At 59.8% G+C, this 17,712-nt stretch overlaps 3 protein-coding genes across 6 annotated transcripts; 1 reads left to right on the forward strand and 2 right to left on the reverse strand.

Moving 5' to 3' along the window:
* The first annotated feature begins 7,104 nt into the window (after positions 1-7,104).
* On the forward strand, positions 7,105-11,902 carry MLST8 (MTOR associated protein, LST8 homolog). The gene is made up of 10 exons (XM_031007380.3): positions 7,105-7,414; positions 7,931-8,023; positions 8,580-8,733; positions 8,878-8,929; positions 9,016-9,178; positions 9,554-9,629; positions 9,712-9,864; positions 10,726-10,850; positions 10,966-11,129; positions 11,276-11,902. The coding sequence occupies exons 1-10, from the start codon at positions 7,299-7,301 to the stop codon at positions 11,392-11,394; spliced, it is 1,215 nt and encodes a 404-aa protein (XP_030863240.2). The 5' UTR covers positions 7,105-7,298; the 3' UTR covers positions 11,395-11,902.
* BRICD5 (BRICHOS domain containing 5) lies at positions 11,769-14,359 on the reverse strand. Of its 4 annotated transcripts, XM_004056996.5 has the most exons (6): positions 13,294-14,359; positions 13,027-13,161; positions 12,631-12,786; positions 12,455-12,556; positions 12,058-12,211; positions 11,769-11,961 (listed from the first exon to the last, which is right to left on the reverse strand). In XM_004056996.5, the coding sequence occupies exons 1-6, from the start codon at positions 13,342-13,344 to the stop codon at positions 11,867-11,869; spliced, it is 693 nt and encodes a 230-aa protein (XP_004057044.1). In that variant the 5' UTR covers positions 13,345-14,359; the 3' UTR covers positions 11,769-11,866. The 4 variants fall into 4 exon arrangements, with proteins under 4 accessions (XP_004057044.1, XP_018867788.1, XP_055220965.1 ...); XM_019012243.4 differs by having other exon boundaries at positions 11,769-12,211; XM_055364990.2 differs by having other exon boundaries at positions 12,455-12,786; positions 13,027-14,359.
* Positions 14,360-16,195: 1,836 nt separating this feature from the next.
* On the reverse strand, positions 16,196-17,358 carry PGP (phosphoglycolate phosphatase). The gene is made up of 2 exons (XM_031007382.2): positions 16,655-17,358; positions 16,196-16,567 (listed from the first exon to the last, which is right to left on the reverse strand). The coding sequence occupies exons 1-2, from the start codon at positions 17,292-17,294 to the stop codon at positions 16,242-16,244; spliced, it is 966 nt and encodes a 321-aa protein (XP_030863242.1). The 5' UTR covers positions 17,295-17,358; the 3' UTR covers positions 16,196-16,241.
* Between the last annotated feature and the right edge of the window lie 354 nt (positions 17,359-17,712).

Consider the following 17,712-nt stretch of genomic DNA (forward strand, 5'->3'; position numbering starts at 1 on the left):
AGGGAACCCGCACCCCCAACCCCCAAGCATCCTCCTGCTCCTCTCCGCAAATAATGCGGGCGCCACAGCTTCCCCCAGCCTCAGTCCGAAGCCCGACCCCAAGGTAGCCCCCACCACCCCCACTGAGGGAGCTCAACTCCCCACTCCCCGCACCGACTGGGGGTCGCCTCCATCTCCATCCACAGGGGCTGGAACCTCCCGCCGGCACCAACCGACCCCCGGCCCACGTCTGCCCACTCTCCAGCCTGCAGCCCAGGCAGGCGAGTCCTGCTTCCTGGGTGCTGGAGGCCCCGACTTGTCACCCTCTGAGCTCCTGGCTGAAGGCTTGGGCCACCCTGCCCCTCAGGCCCTCTCCCGTCAGGCCTGCAGCATTCTAGAGGCAGATCAGTGGGGGTCTGAGTCCCGACTCAGGCTCCGTTTCCCTCATCACCCAAGCGGGGAAGGCCGTTTGGAGAATTTGGGGAGGGTCGCACCCATTCTATGAGGCATGGCCTGGCACCCCACTCTGTGTGGCCCCAGACCATTGAGCAGGTCCAGGGGGACAGAGGAGGTCAGACAGCAGAGACAGGGAAGGTGACAGGCACCGGGGTCCCGGCATCCTGTGGGCAGCTGGCCGTTCCCGTTCCCTCCGTGGGGTGTCCTGTTAGGTTCAGGTAGCAGCCCTTGGTCTTCCAGCACTCCTGGGAGGGGTCCCCAAATGCTAGGGCCTTTCCTCTTGCCCTTTCCAACGACCAGTTGAGTACCCGCTGGGTCAGGCACTGTGCTGGTCACCTCCTAGATGAGGTTGGACTCACTGTCCCCATTTTACAGATGAAGAAACTGAGGCTCAGAGAAGCCAAGGGGCTCACCTGGGGTCCCAGAGTCTTGAGGTTGTGAGTCTGGGCTTTGCACCCGCACTTCTGGATGTGTCCTATTCCCCCTCTTAGTGGTTTGTAACCATGAGCTGGTCACTTTGTCATTCTTTTTTTCTGAGACAGGGTCTCGCTCTGTCGTCCAGGCTGGGGTGCAGTGACGCCATCATAGCTCACTGCAGCCTCAGCATCCCAGGCTCAAGCAATCCTCCTGCCTCAGCCTCCTGAGTAGCGCCCGGCTAATTTTTTTGATTTTTAATAGAGATGAGGTCTCAGTATGTTACCTAGGCTGGTCTCGAACTCCTGGCCTCAAGCAGTCCTCCCACCTCAACCTCCCAAAGTGCTGGGATTGCAGACGTGAGCTACCACACCCAGCCCACTGCCTAAGTGTCTGTGCCCCTCTGTAAAATGAGGATATGCATGCTACCTCCCCTTAGGTTACCGGAGGATAAATTGTGATACTATCCACAAAGCATTTCGTGGCAGGACTTAGTAAGTGCTCAAAAAATGGCTGCTGTAGATATCGTGATATTCTTGGGCCTCTCTGCCTGTGCAGCAACTGTGTTTTGTGCATCTTTGTATCTACGCTACCTTGCAGTGTGAAGAGCACATAGGAAGAACTAAAAATAAAAATAAGATAGCTGCTGGCATTACTATTACTTTTATGTTTTGGACATGTTAAGGCAAACCACCCTGACCTGTGCTTAACACACAAACAGAAGCCCACACACCAAATGTTCAATTATTTAAACGCTACAAATCACGCCAGTCACCTGTTAAGTATGTTCTATCCTCCTACCTTGACAAATATACCTTCATCACGGCCTGAAAGCCCAAGTTCGAATTGAGAATTCTCAGATTCCTCGGGTGATGAACTGGCCCCCGTTTGTAGCTACCTCACCTGTTCTCTGCTCAGCTCCAGCACTGTCCACACCCCATAAACAGGCACCCCCTTCGTCGCTCCTCAGAGCTAGGGTGGGCACCCTGCTGCGTGGCCCACCTTCAGGAGGACAGACTGGGCAGAGGGCTGTGCAGATCCTGGAAGTGGGCTTGGGGCTGTTTGGGCAGGAAACTCCAAGGTCCTAGGTGCTCAGAGTGTGGTCTAGAAGGGGCACCTAGGCTCCAGGTGGATTCCTGCTCAGGACCTCAGAGATTCCTCACCCCATAGGGTGCAGTGTGGCAGGAGGGGACCAGAGCCTTCTGCTAGGTGAGGATAAGCCCAGGAGGGACCGGGAAGCATTGGATCTGATGCTGTAACCAGTAACCTTGGGTGAGTCCCCGATGCTCAGCTGCCTCATCTGTGAAATGGGCCAGCAGCTCCGCCTGCAGCCTAGGGCTGACGGGAAGGTCCCCATGAAAACAGACGTGTGTCTGCCTGGGGTCCCTGCAGCCTGGGGATGCGGGGGCAGGGCAGGCGGCCACTCCGGCTGGGGGATGAGGATGCAGAGGTGTGGGACTCGGGCAGCCCTCCAGGAAGTCAAGCCTCCAAGGATGATCCTGGGAGGGGGCCGCTGAGCCAGCAGAATTGCTGAGGCTCAGCCTGGAATGGAGCTGGCGGAGGCTTCACTGCAGCCTGGGCTGGCCTCCTTCCCAGATGTGCAGCGTGCGCCGGCCAGCCCGCAGCCCCTTCCTCTGCCCACTGGCTGTGTGTCTGCTCAGGGGCTCGCTGGTGGTCCCCCAAGCCCCCAGAGCTCTGGTATGGGCATGAGGAACGTGCCCTCCCATGGGCTGGCTGCCGTGGCTCCTCATTCTTGTGGTGCCGCATCCGACAGCACTGAGCTAGGGCCCGGACCATCACCGAGGATCGACCCCCATGCACCACTGTCCCAGCCTCCTGCCCCACAGAAATGCAGGAGCTACTCAGGTTGGGTTGGGGCCATGCCCAGTTTGTCAGCTTCCCCTAGGCTTGGGACACATGGAGGCTCCCAGAGCTGGCCCCTGCCCTCAGCCCCCATGTGCCGCCCAGAGGCCCCATAGAAAAGGGAAACAGTGCAGGGCCCTGAGACACGTAGGACCCCACGCACCTGGCTGAGCCTGCCTCAGCCCCACCCTGTCTCCTGCTCTCTGCTCCCGGGTCTATGCTACTCCAGACACTGCTGGGATTCGAAGGCGCTTCCTCTCCCAGCCATCCAAGCCCACATGTTCCCCTTTACTCCCCAAAGCTGCCCCAAGCCTGGTATGGAGCCTGGTTAGTGAGCCCGTCTACTTCGAGAGGAAGATGAGGAGGACTATGGGGTGCAGGGGCTGCCTGGGGCGTAGTCACCTCACCAGAAGGGGCATGATCAGTGGCAAGTGGAGCCCCAGCAGGATGGGGCCCGGCCTAGAGCTGAACGAACCCTGGGCTCCACCACCTTCTAGCCCTATGCCCTCCACATGCAATTCTGCATCTCTGAGCCTCAGTTTTCTCATCTCCAAAATGAGGGTGATTCTTCCCTACTGGAGTCATTGTGAGGACTCCATGCATAAGGCAGGTAAAATGCTCCTACAGCCCAGCAATTCCGCTCTGCGTATCTACCAAGAGATGCAAACACGTTCTCAGACATTGGCACACAACCACACAACCATTCACAGCAGCCCCATTCACGACAGCCAAAAAGGAGGAGACACCCCAAATGTCCACCTATGGACGAGAAGATACATAAAACGTGCTCTAGTCATACAGTGGAATATTACTTAGCCATAGAAAAACAATGTACTGGCTGGGCATGGTGGCTCATGCCTGTAATCTCAGCGCTTTAGGTGGTGAGAGTTGTAATCACGCACCTCTCAGGACAGAGGTGGGTGGATTGCTTCAGCCCAGGAGTTCAAGACCAGCCCAGGCAAGACAGTGAGACCCCGTCTCTACAAAACAAACAAACAGAAAGTTTGCGCTGTGGTGTCAGCATTCAGGAGCAGGTTGTTCAGTTTCCATGCAGTTGAGCGGTTTTGAGTGAGTTTCTTCATCCTGAGTTCTAGTTTGAGTGCACTGTAGAAAGTTTTGTCTTTTCTTTTTTTGAGACGGAGTCTTGTTCTGTCACCCAGGCTAGAGTGCAGTGGAGCGATCTTGGCTCACTGCAAACTCCGCCTCCGAGGTTCAAGCGATTCTTCTGCCTCAGCCTCCTGAGTAGCTGGGATTACAGGTGCCTGGCACCATGCCCAGCCAATTTTTGTACTTTTAGTAGAGACTGGGTTTCACCATCTTGGGCAGGCTGGTCTCAAACTCCTGGCCTTGTGATCCACCCGCCTCAGACTCCCAAAGTGCTGGGATTACAGGCATGAGCCACCGCACCCGGCCAAAAAGTTTTTTCTTTTCTCTTCTTTTCTTTTTTTTTTTTAGATGGAGTTTCACTCTGTCACCAGGCTGGAGTGCAGTGGTACAATCTCGGCTCACTGCAACCTCTGACTCCCAGGTTCAAGCGATTCTCCTGCCTCAGCCTCCCGAGTAGCTGGGACTACAGGCGTGTGCCACCATGCCCAGCTAATTTTTGTATTTTTAGTAGAGATGGGGTTTCACCATGTTGGCCAGGATGGTCTCAATCTCTTGACCTCGTGATCCACTGGCCTCGGCCTCCCAAAGTGCTGGGATTGCAGGCGTAAGCCACCACGCCTGGCCTACACTTAGCTAATTTTTTTTAAGGTTTTTGCAGAGAAGAGGTCATCTTGCCATCTTGCCCAGGTTAGCCTCAAACTCCTAGGATCAAGCGATCCTCCCACCTCGATCCCCCAAAGTGCTGGGATTACAGGTGTGAGCTACCATGCCCAGCCAAAAGAATATGTTACTAGATATGCTGAAAACCAGGAATTTGGCAGGTAAGGCGTAGAGGGGAAAGCATCCCAGACACAGTCAAGGGCTCAAAGGGGAGAACATGGCCAGGCACTGTGGCTCACGCCTGTAATCCTAGCACTTTGTGAGGCCGAGGCGGCAGATCACGAGGTCAGGAGTTCGAGACCAGCCTGGCCAATATAGTGAAACCCCGTCTCTCCTATAAATACAAAAAGTTAGCCAGGCATGGTGCGGGGTGCCTGTAATCTCAGCTACTTGGGAGGAGTCTGAGGCAGGAGAATCGCTTGAACCCAGGAGGCAGAGGTTGCAGTGAGCCAAGATTGCGCCATTGCACTCCATCCCCGTCAGCAGTGTGAGATTCCGTCTGAAAAACAAAACAAAACAAAACAAAACAAAACAAAAGAGGAGAACATGTCCCCTTTGGCCAGAGTACAGGACCCATGGAGTATTAGTCCATTTTCATACTGCAATAAAGAACACCTGAGACTGGATAATTTATAAAGGAAAGAGGTTTAGTTGACTCACAGTTCAGCATGGCTGGGGAGGCCTCAGGAAAGTTACAATCATGGTGGAAGGCGAAGCGGAAGCAGGGCACCTTCTCCGCAAGGCGGCAGGAAGGAGAAGTGGAGCAAAGGAGGAGGAATCCCTTATAAAACCATCAGATCTCTTGAGATCTCACTATCATGAGAACGGCATGGGGGAACCTGCCCTCATGATTCAGTTACCTCCACCTGGTCTCTCCTTTGACACATGGGGATTATGGGGATTACAATTCAAGATGAGATTTGGGTGGGGACACAAAGCCTAACGGTATCACATGGAGAGGAGATGGAAGCCACAGGGTGGGCCAGGGCCAGGCCCAGGAGTCTGGAGAGGGACGGGGTCCCCTGAGGGCTTCTAATGGGGTGATCAAGTCATTCCTAGGTTTTGCTGGGGGTTTTTGTTTTGTTTTGAGAAAAGGTCTTGCTCTGTCACCCAGCCTGGAGTGCAGTGGCGCAACCACAGCTTACTGCAGCCTCGAGTTCCTGGCCTCGAGTGATCCTTCCACCTCAGCCTCCCAAAGCTGGGACCACAGGCATGCACCACCATTCCTGACTAATTTTTAAATTTTTTGTAGAGATGGGGTATCACTGTATTGTTCAGGATGGTCTTGAACTTCTGGGCTCGAGTGATCCTCCTGCCTCAGCCTTCGAAAGTGCTGGGATTACAGGCATGAATCACTGTGCTGGGCTCAGACTGAGGTTTTTAAAAGGCCATTCTGGCCGGGCGCGGTGGCTCACGCCTGTAAACCTAGCACTTTGAGAGGCTGAGGTGGGTGGGTCACTTGAGGTTAGGAATTCAAGACCAGCCTGATCAACATGGAGAAACCCTGTCTCTACTAAAAATACAAAATTAGCCGGGATGGTGGTGCATGCCTGTAATCCCAGCTACTCAGGAGACTGAGGAACCCAGGAGGTGGAGGTTGCAGCGAGTCGATATCGCGCCATTGCACTCCAGCCTGGGCAACAAGAGTGAAAATCTGTCTCAAAAATAAATAAATAAATAAAAGGCCATTCTGCACTGAGGTGGACAGTTTGGAAGGGGGCCAGAGTGGCTGGGGCAAGGAAGGAGGCTTTTATGGGGGATGGGGGTGGTGAGCTAGAACCAGGGCAGTGGAAAGGACAGGAAGGTATATCACAGGTAAAATCGGTGGCTGAAGGGAAGGGAAGGGTGAGGGAGGGAAGGTGTCGGATCTTGCCCAGCTGTAATACAAGGTGAGCACTGCCCACAGAAGGGGAGCTACTCAGGGATGGTTGTCTCGGCCATGGAATGTGGTGGACCCTGCGGGGCGTTCAAGGGACAGTGTCTTAACAGGGAGCTGAGGCCATCAGAGCTGGAGACAGGGTGGAAGGGGCCCAGGACAGGGACAGCATTGGAAGCTCCAGAGCTAGCAGTCATCAGCCCCCTGGTATCTCGTGGGGTGCACAGAGTGAATGCTGGAGGGCCTGAGTCCTTGCGGGGAGGCAGGGAAAGAGACTAAATGCCGGGGACAGGAGCTAGGACAAGGCAGCCTTTCAGGCATGGTGCGTCAACCATGGCTCAGATGCGTCAAGAAGTGGGAGGGGGCCAGGCGCAGTGGCTCACGCCTGTAATCCCAGCACTTTGGGAGGCTGAGGGGGGCGGATCACGAGGTCAGGAGATCAAGACCATCCACCATCCTGGCCAACATGGTGAAAACTCTGTCTCTACTAAAAATAGAAAAATTAACTGGGTGTGGTGGCATGCACCTGTAATCCCAGCTACCCGGGAGGCTGAGGCAGGAGAATAGCTTGAACCTGGGAGGCAGAGGTTTTGCAGTGAGTCGAGATTGCACCACTGCACTTCAGCCTGGGCGAGAAAGCGAGACTCCGTCTCGAGAAAAAAAAAAAAAAAAAAAAAAAAGGTGGGAGGAAGGAAAAGTATCCACTGGATTTAGCAAAGTGAGATTGTCAGTGACCTTGAGGAATTTCCACTGGAGAGCTAGAGAGCTGGGGGTAAAAGGCAGATGACTGGGGTTGCGGAATGAGTGGGAGGTGAGGACGTGGAACTAGAAAAATGGTGAGGACCGCTCTTTGAAGAAGATAATTTGGGATTGTTTTATGGTGTTTTTTTAAAGGCTAACGGGCAGGAAGGAGAGGAGGTGAGGGTATAGGAAGGAAGGCTCCATGGGAACTATGGCCTGGTCAAGGGACAAGATGCACCCCCTCTGCGGCCAGAGGAAGGGGTGCAGCCACGTCTGTAAGAGCAGCAGGAAAAAACCATGCGACAGCCTGTCTCAAGGGTGAGGGCACCGGCGTGGAGCTCACAGAGCTGGAATGAGGGCCTGTGGTTTTGAGGGGGACTCTGGGCTCAGTATGATGTCCTGAGGGTCAGGCTGGGGCTGGGGTGCCAGATCTAGCAAGTAAAACTACAGGATACCCGATAAAATTTTTTTAGCATAAGTATTTCCCATGCAATGTCCTGGATATACTTACACTAAAAAAAAAAAATTATTCGTTACTTGTCTGAATTCAAGTCCTGTAATTTTCAGCCAATCCTAGCCCAGCGTGGCGCAGTAGTGGGTCAGGGAGGGCACGGGAACAGCGCGACCCGACAGCCTGGGAAACGGACAGCCGTGTCAGAAGGGCAGGTGCCAGTGGGCAGGAGGCCGGAGAGAAAGCCGTAGCTTCCTTCCACCTCGCGCCGGGCCCGCGGCCGCGCACGGGGACCGCTCCGGGGTCCTCCCGGCGGGAACCCCCCGCCCCAGAACTTTGGTCTCGTCCCACCCACCCCCGCCCGCGCCATGGTCTCGCCCTAGGGCGCCATCGATAACTCTACGCTCGGCCTCGGTCGACTCGCTCCGGCTCCCCTCGCCGTCCTGGACACGGCGGAGTGCGGAGCCGCCCGTAAGGTACGGAGGCCGCGAGCCAGGGGCCGGGAACCGGCTGCTGGGTGGCTGGGAGAGCACGGCCAGGGGAAGCCGGCCAGCAGGGCGGAGCAAGGGCGGTCACCGGAGGACAGGGGAGCTCGGGGGTCCAGCCAGACTGCGCCCTTTCCCATCAGGGCCTGCCGCTGGTCTGCTACGCATGCGCAGCCGCAGCGCTCGGCTTTCCCCGGCCCATCCGCCGCCTTGCGCACGCGCAGCCCGCCCCTGCGGCAGAGTGGCGCCCGCGCGTGACTGCCCCCTGCCGGCTGCGTGGGAGGGGGGGACGGCGCCCCCGCCGCGTGCGTGGGGCGGGGATGGAGCACGCGCCCTGGAGCCCTGGAGCCGCCCGGAGCCAGGTGTCGCGCGTGTGACGCGTGTCCCTGAACCTACCTGCGCTTGTTGTCCCAACTCTAAAATGGGAATGATAAGCGCCATTCGGCAGCGCCCCGTGGGTCTATAATCTACTTAGCACAGAGCGTGTCCTCTAAGTACTTCACATCCTTCTCTGCAGATGATCTGACCTTTGACTCCTGCCGTTCAGCTCTAGGGCCCGTGCAGGCCACACCATGAACACCTCCCCAGGCACGGTGGGCAGTGACCCGGTCATCCTGGCCACTGCAGGCTACGACCACACCGTGCGCTTCTGGCAGGCCCACAGCGGCATCTGCACCCGGACGGTGCAGCACCAGGACTCCGTATCCTCCACCCGGGGCGGGCAGGGCGGCGCTGGGGGGGATGCCTTGTGTGGGGACCACAGCCTGTGTGAAGGCCAGATGGTGGAGGCCTGGGGGGCCCTGGCCTTAGGGCTACCTTCCCGTCATGCTCCTTAACAGTCCCAGCAGGTGAATGCCTTGGAGATCACACCAGACCGCAGCATGATTGCTGCTGCAGGTATCTCTGACCCTTGATCTCTAACTCCTGAGCTCTTGTGGGTCGACCTGAGCACAGCCAAGCTTCAGTTCAGCCTGTGTCCCTAGGTTACCAGCACATCCGCATGTATGATCTCAACTCCAATAACCCTAACCCCATCATCAGCTACGACGGCGTCAACAAGAACATCGCGTCTGTGGGCTTCCACGAAGACGGCCGCTGGATGTACACGGGCGGCGAGGACTGCACAGCCAGGATCTGGGACCTCAGGTGCGGTGGGGAGGGGTCCTGCTGCCCGGGGCTGGGGTGGGCTGCTCTGGGAGACCGTTTTAGGTTGGGTTCTCTTCAAGCAGAGGCTGAGACAGGGAGCTTCCTGTGGGCGACTTACTGGGAGAAGTGAGGACAGGAGGAGAGTGAATTGCATCAAAGCGCGAGTCCTGCCTTGAGCCCGGAGCCAGCGTGTTATTCCCCTTCCACCAGCCACTGGCTTAGGCTCCCTGCTGGAGCAGAGGGCCCTGCGTCCCGAGTATTTCCCAAGAGGCAGGTCCTTCAGCAGAGGGAGGGGAGGAATGGCCAGGCCGAGGCCATCTGGGTAGGGCACCAACAAGCCCAGATGGACAGCATGTGCCCCGGCCCGGCCCGCAGGTCCCGGAACCTGCAGTGCCAGCGGATCTTCCAGGTGAACGCACCCATTAACTGCGTGTGCCTGCACCCCAACCAGGTGAGGGGTGCTCATGGGGCCAGGCACCCTGGGACTTTGGAGGGCTGGGCTTGGGCCCTGCCTCACCACCCCTGCACCCCAGGCAGAGCTCATCGTGGGTGACCAGAGCGGGGCTATCCACATCTGGGACTTGAAAACAGACCACAACGAGCAGCTGATCCCTGAGCCCGAGGTCTCCATCACGTCCGCCCACATCGATCCCGACGCCAGCTACATGGCAGCTGTCAATAGCACTGTGAGTCCTGGTGGCAGGTGCTGGGTGCGGGCAGCTTGGCACTCAGCCCTCAGCCTCTGCAGGTGGGCTTATTCCTGGATGTCCCTTAGCGGCCCCCTCCTGCTTCCCCCATCCCGGGCACTAACACCCACCTTGCCAGCAAAGCCAGAAGCCTGAGTGTCGCTCCCGATGGCTTAGTCCTGTCTGCAGGTCGGTCACTCCGCTTTCTGGAGTCTCTCCCAAGTCGGTCCACTTCCCTCTTTTCTCTCTGTTGCCTCCTGGTCCCAGTCACTCTCGTTTCTGGTGACGGCTGACACACTCTGAGGCTTCCTTTTCCCCTCCCTGACCTCCCCTGGCCCCTGACACGTTCTCTCTTGGATGCTTCTAGTGGTGCCTGGTCAGTATGAGCCAGGTGGCGTCAGTCCCCTGGGGAGACCCGGGGCTGCTGGCCTCGCCCGTAGGCTGCTGTGGCGTGGTCCCTGCTCTTCTCTCCAGCCTCATTTTTTTTCATTAACTTCATTTAATCCCAGTGCATCACTTGTACCTCTTGCCCCCGGATTTCCCTTCTGCTGGCCTTTGTCATGCTGTCCCTCTAGCTGGTGCCCTTCTCCTGTCTACTTCCATTGGCCATCGGCATCCTCCGGGAAGGGGAATTTGAGTCCTTGGCCAGCGTGGCCTCCTGTTCTTGGCTTGCCAGGTGTGGCCCTTGGTTGGGGCCAGGCTTCCCAGGTGCCTTCTGCAGGCAGGACCAGAGGGGCCTGCCTGCCCCTCACCCGGGGTCCCCATGCACAGTTGGCCCCCAGTGTTGGCCCCCAGGGCATCCTTCCCTGTGTCTCAGACCTGAGGCCTTGGGCCCCCCGTGACGGTCCTCCTGACCTCTAGGGAAACTGCTATGTCTGGAATCTGACGGGGGGCATTGGTGACGAGGTGACCCAGCTCATCCCCAAGACCAAGATCCCTGCCCACACGCGCTACGCCCTGCAGTGTCGCTTCAGCCCTGACTCCACGTGCGTGCAGGGCCTGCTGGCCCGGGAGGGGACCTGCCTGGGCTGGGGGCTGGAGAGGGGAGGGGCTGCTGGATGGAGTGGCTGCTGCTGGACATGCCCCATGCCCACCCACTAGGCTCCTCGCCACCTGCTCGGCTGATCAGACGTGCAAGATCTGGAGGACGTCCAACTTCTCCCTGATGACGGAGCTGAGCATCAAGAGCGGCAACCCCGGGGAGTCCTCCCGCGGCTGGATGTGGGGCTGCGCCTTCTCAGGGGACTCCCAGTACATCGTCACTGGTGAGCCCTGCCCTGGCCTCCCCCATCCCTGGCCTCCCGGCGCTGGCCTCCAGAGCCAGCCCACCTCGGCTGCAGCTTCCCCTCTGCTAGGGCCGCCTGCTTGGCCTGCATCTGCGCTCTGAGCCCTGCCCGATCTCCCCCTCCAGCTTCCTCGGACAACCTGGCCCGGCTCTGGTGTGTGGAGACTGGAGAGATCAAGAGAGAGTATGGCGGCCACCAAAAGGCTGTTGTCTGCCTGGCCTTCAATGACAGTGTGCTGGGCTAGCCTGTGACCCCTCGGGACTGCCTGGTCCAGGTGGTGGCAGCTGGAGAGACCCATGCAGCACCCAGGTCAGAGCAGGCCCTCCTGCCGGCCTGCGCCAGCTGGACCTGATGGCCCCCTGTGGCGCCTTGACCTGCTGGGCCAGGCCGCCCTGGGACTCTCAGCCCCCAGTTGCTTATCCAGATGTGACAGAGCTCGACCCAAGCCAGGCTGCACACTCCTGGACTGGGCTAGCCTGCACTGCCTGGGAAAGTCGGCCGAGGGCCCAAAGCTGCTGAGGGGTCTGAGGCTGGTGCCCACCCCCAAGCTAGTGCGTTCTCTGCCCCTCCCTGCCCGCGTTTCAGGGCCTCGGTCCATAGAGAACACCACCACCATGGCCAGGTGGAAGGGTTTATTAGTCCCTGCCGGCAGCTGTCCTCCCTGGTGCAGGTGGCCTGGCCAGCCCACTGGATTGGGGACGGGCCAGGTCGGGGGCTCAGTCTGGGAGGTAATAAAAGCAGACCGACACGCAGATGTTGCTCGGGAAGCAGATGTCGATGCAGAGATAAATCAGCCGCTGTCTCCGGGGCCCTGTGGCGAGGGCGCCATGAATCTCCAAGGGCTCCGCCCCCAGCTCCTCAAACCATCCCGAGGGCCTGGCCTTCCCCCACAGCGGTCCTGACTCACCCTCTGCTCGCCGGACCCAGTAGATGGGGGTCCTCATGCACAGGCGCTGCACCAAAGCCCCCACCTGGGCGGGGTCCACTTTGAGGCTCCCCTGCACTGCCAGCAGCTCCTGGGTATGGTGGGTGTCCTGGGTGGGGACCCAAGCCTCTTGGACCTGTTGAGAAGGCTCTGGTGGGCGGTGGGACAGGGCTGCTCCCTGCTCCTGGCTTGGCGGGGCCGGGTATCCTCCAACCCCCAGTGATGTCCCCACCCTCAGCTCTTGTCAGCAGCCTGGGCTCAGGGCGGAGAGAGCTTCCTGTTCCCTGAAACCAGAGCTCCAGCCTGTCCTGTACTGGGCTGCACACAGGACCCTTTGTCTAGCCCCTGGCCCGGGGCTGTGCCCAGCAGGACGGCTCACCTTGGAGGTATCCACCAGCAGCCGCAGGGTCTCCCGATCACTGTCCTCCATCAGGCGGAGGAAGCAGACCTGGTGCTCCTCAGGGCGGTAACAGATGCAGCCCTGGGGAGGCAGGGGGGTGAGGCGGGGCCCCCCAGACCGACACCTGCGAGGGTGACCCCTCCCTGCCCACTCACGCTCTGCCCGTCGAACAGCACCACCCAGCTGTGGTTGCTCTGAGGTGGGGTCACTGTGATGGTCGCCGCGTTCCGGGCCACGTCCACCAGGATGGTTTGGTTGGGCCGGGGCATGTGGGGGCTCGGGAGGGTCATTCGCAGCGTCTGCAGCCTTGGCTGGCAGTGGGAGTTGGAGTTCAGCCGGGCAGCTGGGCAACCCCAGCACAGCCTCCAGCTCTGGGCTGCAGGACTCCTGACATCCCTGAGTGGGCCCTTCCACCCCTTGGTCCTCTGGCTGTCTGCTCCTAGGTGGTGTCACTGCCTGCTCCGCACCCTTACTCTGCTGGAGGCTGGGATATGCCAGCTTCCCTTCCCCCTTTCCACTGTCCATGTCCCTGGTGCTGAGGAGGGGCTCACCTTGGGAGGGCCCTGAGCAGAACCAAGAAACCCTCCAGCCACAACCCCCACAGCGGCCAGCACCAGCAGCAGCAGCAGCAGCAGCAGGAGCAGGCCCACGGCTCTCCAGCCCCCGCAGGAGGGCTTGGTCTTCACCTGGGCGTGCATCAGGGTCAGAAGGGTCATGAGGGTTAGACATCAGGGAGCAAGTGGGCTGGGGAAGGGAGGGGCTGGGTGGCCTGGGGCACCCCCTGGGTCCTTGCTGCAGGAGTAACGGGAGGCACTCACCCCTGTAGGCCCAGGTTTGGGGCGCTCAGAGCAGCAGCTTGCTGGTTCCATCCTGCAGCCCCTGCTCACAATGTGCCGATTGTCTGCGCCCCTTGTCTGCAGCCTTGGCCAGGGGAAACACAGAACAGAACCCCTCCCCTCCTGACCCTGCGCCTCCCCCTCAGCTCTGGATCTGATATCCAGGTCAGAGCCAGGACAGCCCCTCCTCCCACCTGGGGGATGCCTGTCACCAGGCCCGGCTCCAGACACCTGGCCTGTGCAGACTGGAGATCAGGGTCTGGAAGGCGTAGGGCTCGGCCGCCTGGAAATCCAGTCCAGCTGACCGACTGGAGGGCAGCCCAGGCCCGGCCAGGGCGACTCGCTAAGTGTGGTTGGGGTGGATTTCGTTTTCCTAAAGTGGCCTGAGTCTGTCAGGTTACCCTTGACTCCCAGAGTTGGGCACAGGGCCTGACACGCCACAAGCTGTCAATACGTGCCTGTTCAGTGAATGACAGGTGTGGGACTGTGCACCCCCAGCCACTTCCCAGCCCCCGCACACCCAAGACCAGGGGGTTCCTGAAGCCTGGACCACAGACAGGCAGCCTGCAGGAGCCTGTGCCCCTGGGACAGTCAGGCCAGCCTCGGGGGCCCGCCTAGCCCAACTTTTTTTTTTTGAGAGGGAGTCTCGCTGTGTCCCCCAGGCTGGAGTGCAGTGGCGTGATCTCAGCTCACTGCAACCTCTGCCTCCCGGGTTCACACAATTCTCATGCCTCAGCCTCCCTAGTAGCTGGGATTACAGATACATGCCACCAAGTCCCGCTAATTTTTGTATTTTTAGTAGAGATGGGTTTTCACCATTTTGGCCAGGCTGGTCTTGAACCCCTGATCTCAAGTAATCCACCTGCCTCAGCCTTCCAAAGTGTTGGGATTACAGGTGTGAGCCACCGCGCCCGGGCCAGCACTACTTCTGAGCTCTGCTCCTTGCCCTGGGCTCTCTGACACGGCAGCCCACCAGCTTCACTGCGGGGCCCTTTGCTTCCCTGGTTTCCCTTTGTGCCTGACTTTCCCTCATTCTCCAAAACATCTTCCCCTGAACCAGGCTGGGAGTGGGCAGTTGGCATTCCAGCTCTGGAGTTGGAACCCCAGTTACCCATCTACTTTGAGTCCTCCCACCCGTGGTGAGACGGCATCGCCCGGGCCAATGCAAGATGAGAGCAAGGACACCTGAGCCAGTGTGGGTTTGAGAGTTTAATCTGCGCTCTGGCGCCCACAGTGCTGCAGCCCCTCATGGGCCAGAGACAGGGCGCACGGGGACTCCCAGCCCCTACCCGGCAAGAGAGGCATCACCGAGGCTGCATCTGCCATGTGCTCCTGGTGTGACTGCACCCTGCCAGGCCAGACCCGGCTTGAGCCAACTTAGCCAAGCCAGCGTCAGTGCCACCAGCCTCATGGGTGGAGCCACCCTCATGCTGCTCTGCAGCACCCTCTGAACCTGATATCCCAGGCCTGGGAGGTGGTGAAGGCTCAGGACGCCTGTTATTGCTCTGAAGTCTTTGTGACCAAGTGGAGTGCTGTGACTGTGGGGCCAAGAGAGAAGCTGCCAGGTACAGGGAAAGGCGCTGGTAGGGAGCCAGCCAGAAGGTGCAGCGTCCCGGGATGGCCCTGCTGAGTCTGCTGTCAGGCCTGTGAAAGGTCAGCAGAGCCAAGGAGCAGGCAGGAGAGGCTGGAGCCCCGCCCAGAACCTTGGCGAGCTGGTGGCCCTGCCAAGTCCTGCTGGCCACTGAAGAGGGAATCCAGGGCAAGGCAGGTGACCTCCTGGGCCACCAGTCTCTAACCCCTACCCCAGCCTAGGGAAGGGGAGGACAGGAAGAGACTGGATGCTTTGTAAAGGACTTCCTGTTCTTGGGGACACAACTCTCGTCCCCTCCCAGAGCCCTGGATGACTGACAGGCATTCCTTGGCCAACACATGCTTGAGCCGCGCTGCTGGCTGCAGGGCACCTGGATGACAGGCATTCCTTGGCCAACACATGCTTCAGCCGCGCTGCCGGCTGCAGGGCACAGAGGCTCCTTCAGTGGAATTTTGCCTACGACACAGAGCACAGCTATTAATACACTTAAGATTCAAATCCATTGCCTGACACAGTTGTTGAAAGTTAAAAACTGTTTGGTAGCAGCACTGCTCTGAGCTCCCTGCACTGCAGCCCAGAGTTCAGTGAAGGCGTCCACGCCATGGCAGCTGCTCCGTCCAAATCACCTGGGTATAAATGCACACTTGAGACAGCGGAGCTTTAGCTGGGCTGCGTTTACAGAACTGGGCAGCAGCCCTGGGTATCTGAAACGGAACAGACACTCAATTGTGACATCAGAGTGGTTTTCAAGGAAGTAGGGGAGGTGGGAGAGTGGTGAGGGCAGCACTTTGCACCCAAGGGCAGGGAGATGCCACCTGGGAGCAGCCGCCTCCTCCACTCCCACCCTGCTGGGAGGCACAGGGACACAGAAGGCTCCGCTGGACTTTCAGTCATACTGATGGGGCTCTGGTCCATGCAAGCCTCTCCCAACAGTCAGAATAATCAGTCCCTCTGCCCCCTGAGGGGCTGGATCCCTGAATGAGTTTTTCCATAAAATACAGGACACACACCCCTAGACCCGCCTGAGTCCCGTCGGCAGGCCCCGGTTACCTGAATCCTGGACAGGTGCTGAGCCTGCCCCCGCCAACCCCACCCAAGGCCCAGAACCCAGCCCACAATGCCTTCCAAGCCTAAAAGTGCATCTTCGATTACAAGCATCTGTAAACAAAATCGTCCCCCAAACGTGTACTTACAAGGTTAACAATGAATGCCTTTGCTTAACTCCAGTTACACTCTTTGAAGCCACTTAGCCGAGCAGATGCTTAAGCCCCACCTATTAATTTGGGTAACTGGTTTTCAATTTTTTTTTTTTATTCTGCAGATTAAAGACACTCAATCTTTAACCTTGAAGGGCAGGCAAAAGGTCGGCTATGCTGTCAACATAGAAGTCAGGGACCATTTTCTTCTTAGACACGCAGTCACTTTCCTGATTATTCTTCACATCCCCTAGAGTGGAGACTCCGGTGAGGGTCAGGATGGTCTTCAGGCCACAGGTGACGCCTAGGAGGATGTCTGTGTCCAGGCGGTCTCCCACCATGACGGTGCGCTCGGGGTTGATGCCGTATTCCTGGGACACGCAGTCGAAGATGAAGCGGCTGGGCTTCCCGATGATGTCGGCCTGGCGCTGGGCGGCCATCTCCACGGCTCGGACCAGACACCCGGTACCTGCGGGGCACAGGGGACCGGGTCAAAGGGCGGGGAGGGGGCCCGCCGCCGCCCGCCCCCCAGCCTCCCGCCCCAGGGCGCACGGACCCGCGATGAAGCGGCCGTTCTCAAGCGGAAGCCGGTTGTCCATGTTGGTGCCCACGAGCAGGCAGCCGGGCTGCTGCAGGTAGCGCAGGGCCTTGGTGAGCTTCATGTAGCTGAAGTGCGGGTCAAAGCCCACCACCACCGCGCGCACGTCGGGCTCCAGCGGCGCGTGCAGCCAGTCGCCGGGACCCTCGCCCTGCAGTGGCTCGGGCCCCACGCCCACGCTGGCGACGCCCACGGCCTCCAGCTCCGCGGCCAGGGCTGGGCTGCCCAGCACGTAGGCCTTGGGCGCGGGGGCGCCGGCCAGGCGCTGGCGCAGGTAGAGCGCGGTGCAGTAGGCCGTGCCGAAGACCTCCAGGCTGGCGCCGGGCCCCGCGGGGCCGCCGAAGCCCAGGCGCCGCAGCTTCTCGGCGTAGGCAGCGCGGGTCTTGCTGCTGTTGTTGGTGATGAAGCCAAGGCGCTTGCCGCGGGCTCGCAGCGCCCGCAGGGCCTCGGGCGCGCCAGGCACGGCAGTCTCCCCGCGCCACAGCACGCCGTCGCAGTCGAACAGCAGCGTGTCCACGTCGGCCAGCAGCGCTTGTGCCCGCTCGGCGCTCAGCCGCACGCAGCGGGCGTCGTCGCCACCGGCCTCCGCCGCCGCCATCGCCGCCCGCCGGCCGCCGCCGCCCGCCGGCCGCTCCTCGCAGCCGCCCGCCGCGGCGCCCTCCCCGCCCCCGGCGCGCTCATTGGCCCAGCGTCTCGCGCCCGCCGCCCATTGGCCTGCACCTTCGCCAATCCTCCCCCGCCTCCCGCGGGCTGCGGGAGCTCAGCGCCAATCGGCGAGGCCCGGCGCGGGGAGAGGGGCGATCATTGGCTACAGGCCTTGGGACGCCCCGGTGATTGGCTGGCAGGGCTTCAACCGGCATTCGGAGTGAATCGCTCGCTGCGGAAATGCGGCAGAGGGGAGAGCAGCGCAGGCGCAAGGCAGCTGTTCCCGGGCTGCGGCGGGCCGCTCACCCATTGGAAGCGAGTGGTCAGCCTAGGTGACGAGGCCCTTCACGGAGTGACCCGGGCCAGGCCGG

Source organism: Gorilla gorilla, chromosome 18 (genome assembly GCF_029281585.2).
Source record: "Gorilla gorilla gorilla isolate KB3781 chromosome 18, NHGRI_mGorGor1-v2.1_pri, whole genome shotgun sequence".
NCBI classification, from domain to species: Eukaryota; Metazoa; Chordata; class Mammalia; order Primates; family Hominidae; genus Gorilla; species Gorilla gorilla.

Coding starts and splice junctions, on each gene's coding strand:
- MLST8 (XM_031007380.3), top strand. CDS start 7,299: ATGGGAACTATGGCCTGGTCAAGGGACAAGATGCACCCCCTCTGCGGC. Junction 7,415..7,930: donor TGCGACAGCCTGTCTCAAGG/GTGAGGGCACCG, acceptor GTCTCGCCCTAG/GGCGCCATCGATAACTCTAC. Junction 9,179..9,553: donor GCCAGGATCTGGGACCTCAG/GTGCGGTGGGGA, acceptor CCCGGCCCGCAG/GTCCCGGAACCTGCAGTGCC.
- BRICD5 (XM_055364991.2), bottom strand. CDS start 13,204: ATGTCTAACCCTCATGACCCTTCTGACCCTGATGCACGCCCAGGTGAA. Junction 12,212..12,454: donor TGCTGGTGGATACCTCCAAG/GTGAGCCGTCCT, acceptor CCTTCTCAACAG/GTCCAAGAGGCTTGGGTCCC. Junction 11,962..12,057: donor CTGGGTCCGGCGAGCAGAGG/GTGAGTCAGGAC, acceptor CCCTCGCCACAG/GGCCCCGGAGACAGCGGCTG.
- PGP (XM_031007382.2), bottom strand. CDS start 17,294: ATGGCGGCGGCGGAGGCCGGTGGCGACGACGCCCGCTGCGTGCGGCTG. Junction 16,568..16,654: donor GAACGGCCGCTTCATCGCGG/GTCCGTGCGCCC, acceptor TGTGCCCCGCAG/GTACCGGGTGTCTGGTCCGA.